The sequence below is a fragment of the Pteropus alecto genome, unplaced genomic scaffold (genome assembly GCF_000325575.1).
Source record: "Pteropus alecto unplaced genomic scaffold, ASM32557v1 scaffold110, whole genome shotgun sequence".
NCBI lineage: Eukaryota > Metazoa > Chordata > Mammalia > Chiroptera > Pteropodidae > Pteropus > Pteropus alecto.
Genome location: NW_006431920.1, coordinates 842,019 through 842,378, shown reverse-complemented (window position 1 = coordinate 842,378; position 360 = coordinate 842,019). Strand labels below are relative to the sequence as shown.

Here is a 360-nt window from a genome sequence, read left to right as displayed (position 1 = left end):
ATGGCGCAGTACTTCTGCTCGGGGGCCCTGCAGGACCAGGAGCAGTTCCGACACTACGCGCTCAACGTGCCGCTCTACACGCACTTCACCTCTCCCATCCGCCGCTTCGCCGACATCATGGTGCACCGGCTCCTGGCCGCCGCGCTCGGTAAGGCGCCCAGCTAGGGGCTGCCCACCCGGAGTGGGTGCCCAGCAGCCAGGGTCACACTGCTGTGGCTGTGGAGGCCCCCAGGGGTGGGCAGCCCACGCAGCAGGGAGCCCGGGCCCGAATCTCTCCCACGGCGCCAGGGGAAGCTGCATTAGGGCTCATTGCAAGCCCAGGCGGAGGCTGGGGCGTGAGGACGCTGACCTGGCCGGCTC

At 69.7% G+C, this 360-nt stretch overlaps 1 protein-coding gene across 1 annotated transcript in view; it reads left to right on the top strand.

Annotated features, from left to right (window-relative positions):
• DIS3L2 (DIS3 like 3'-5' exoribonuclease 2) overlaps positions 1-360 on the top strand; it is a 273,001-nt gene that overhangs the window by 269,723 nt on the left and 2,918 nt on the right. Inside the window, exon 19 of the mRNA XM_015585355.2 lies at positions 1-148. Within this exon, the coding sequence (XP_015440841.1) occupies positions 1-148 (148 nt within the window). The remainder of the gene's footprint in view (positions 149-360) is intronic.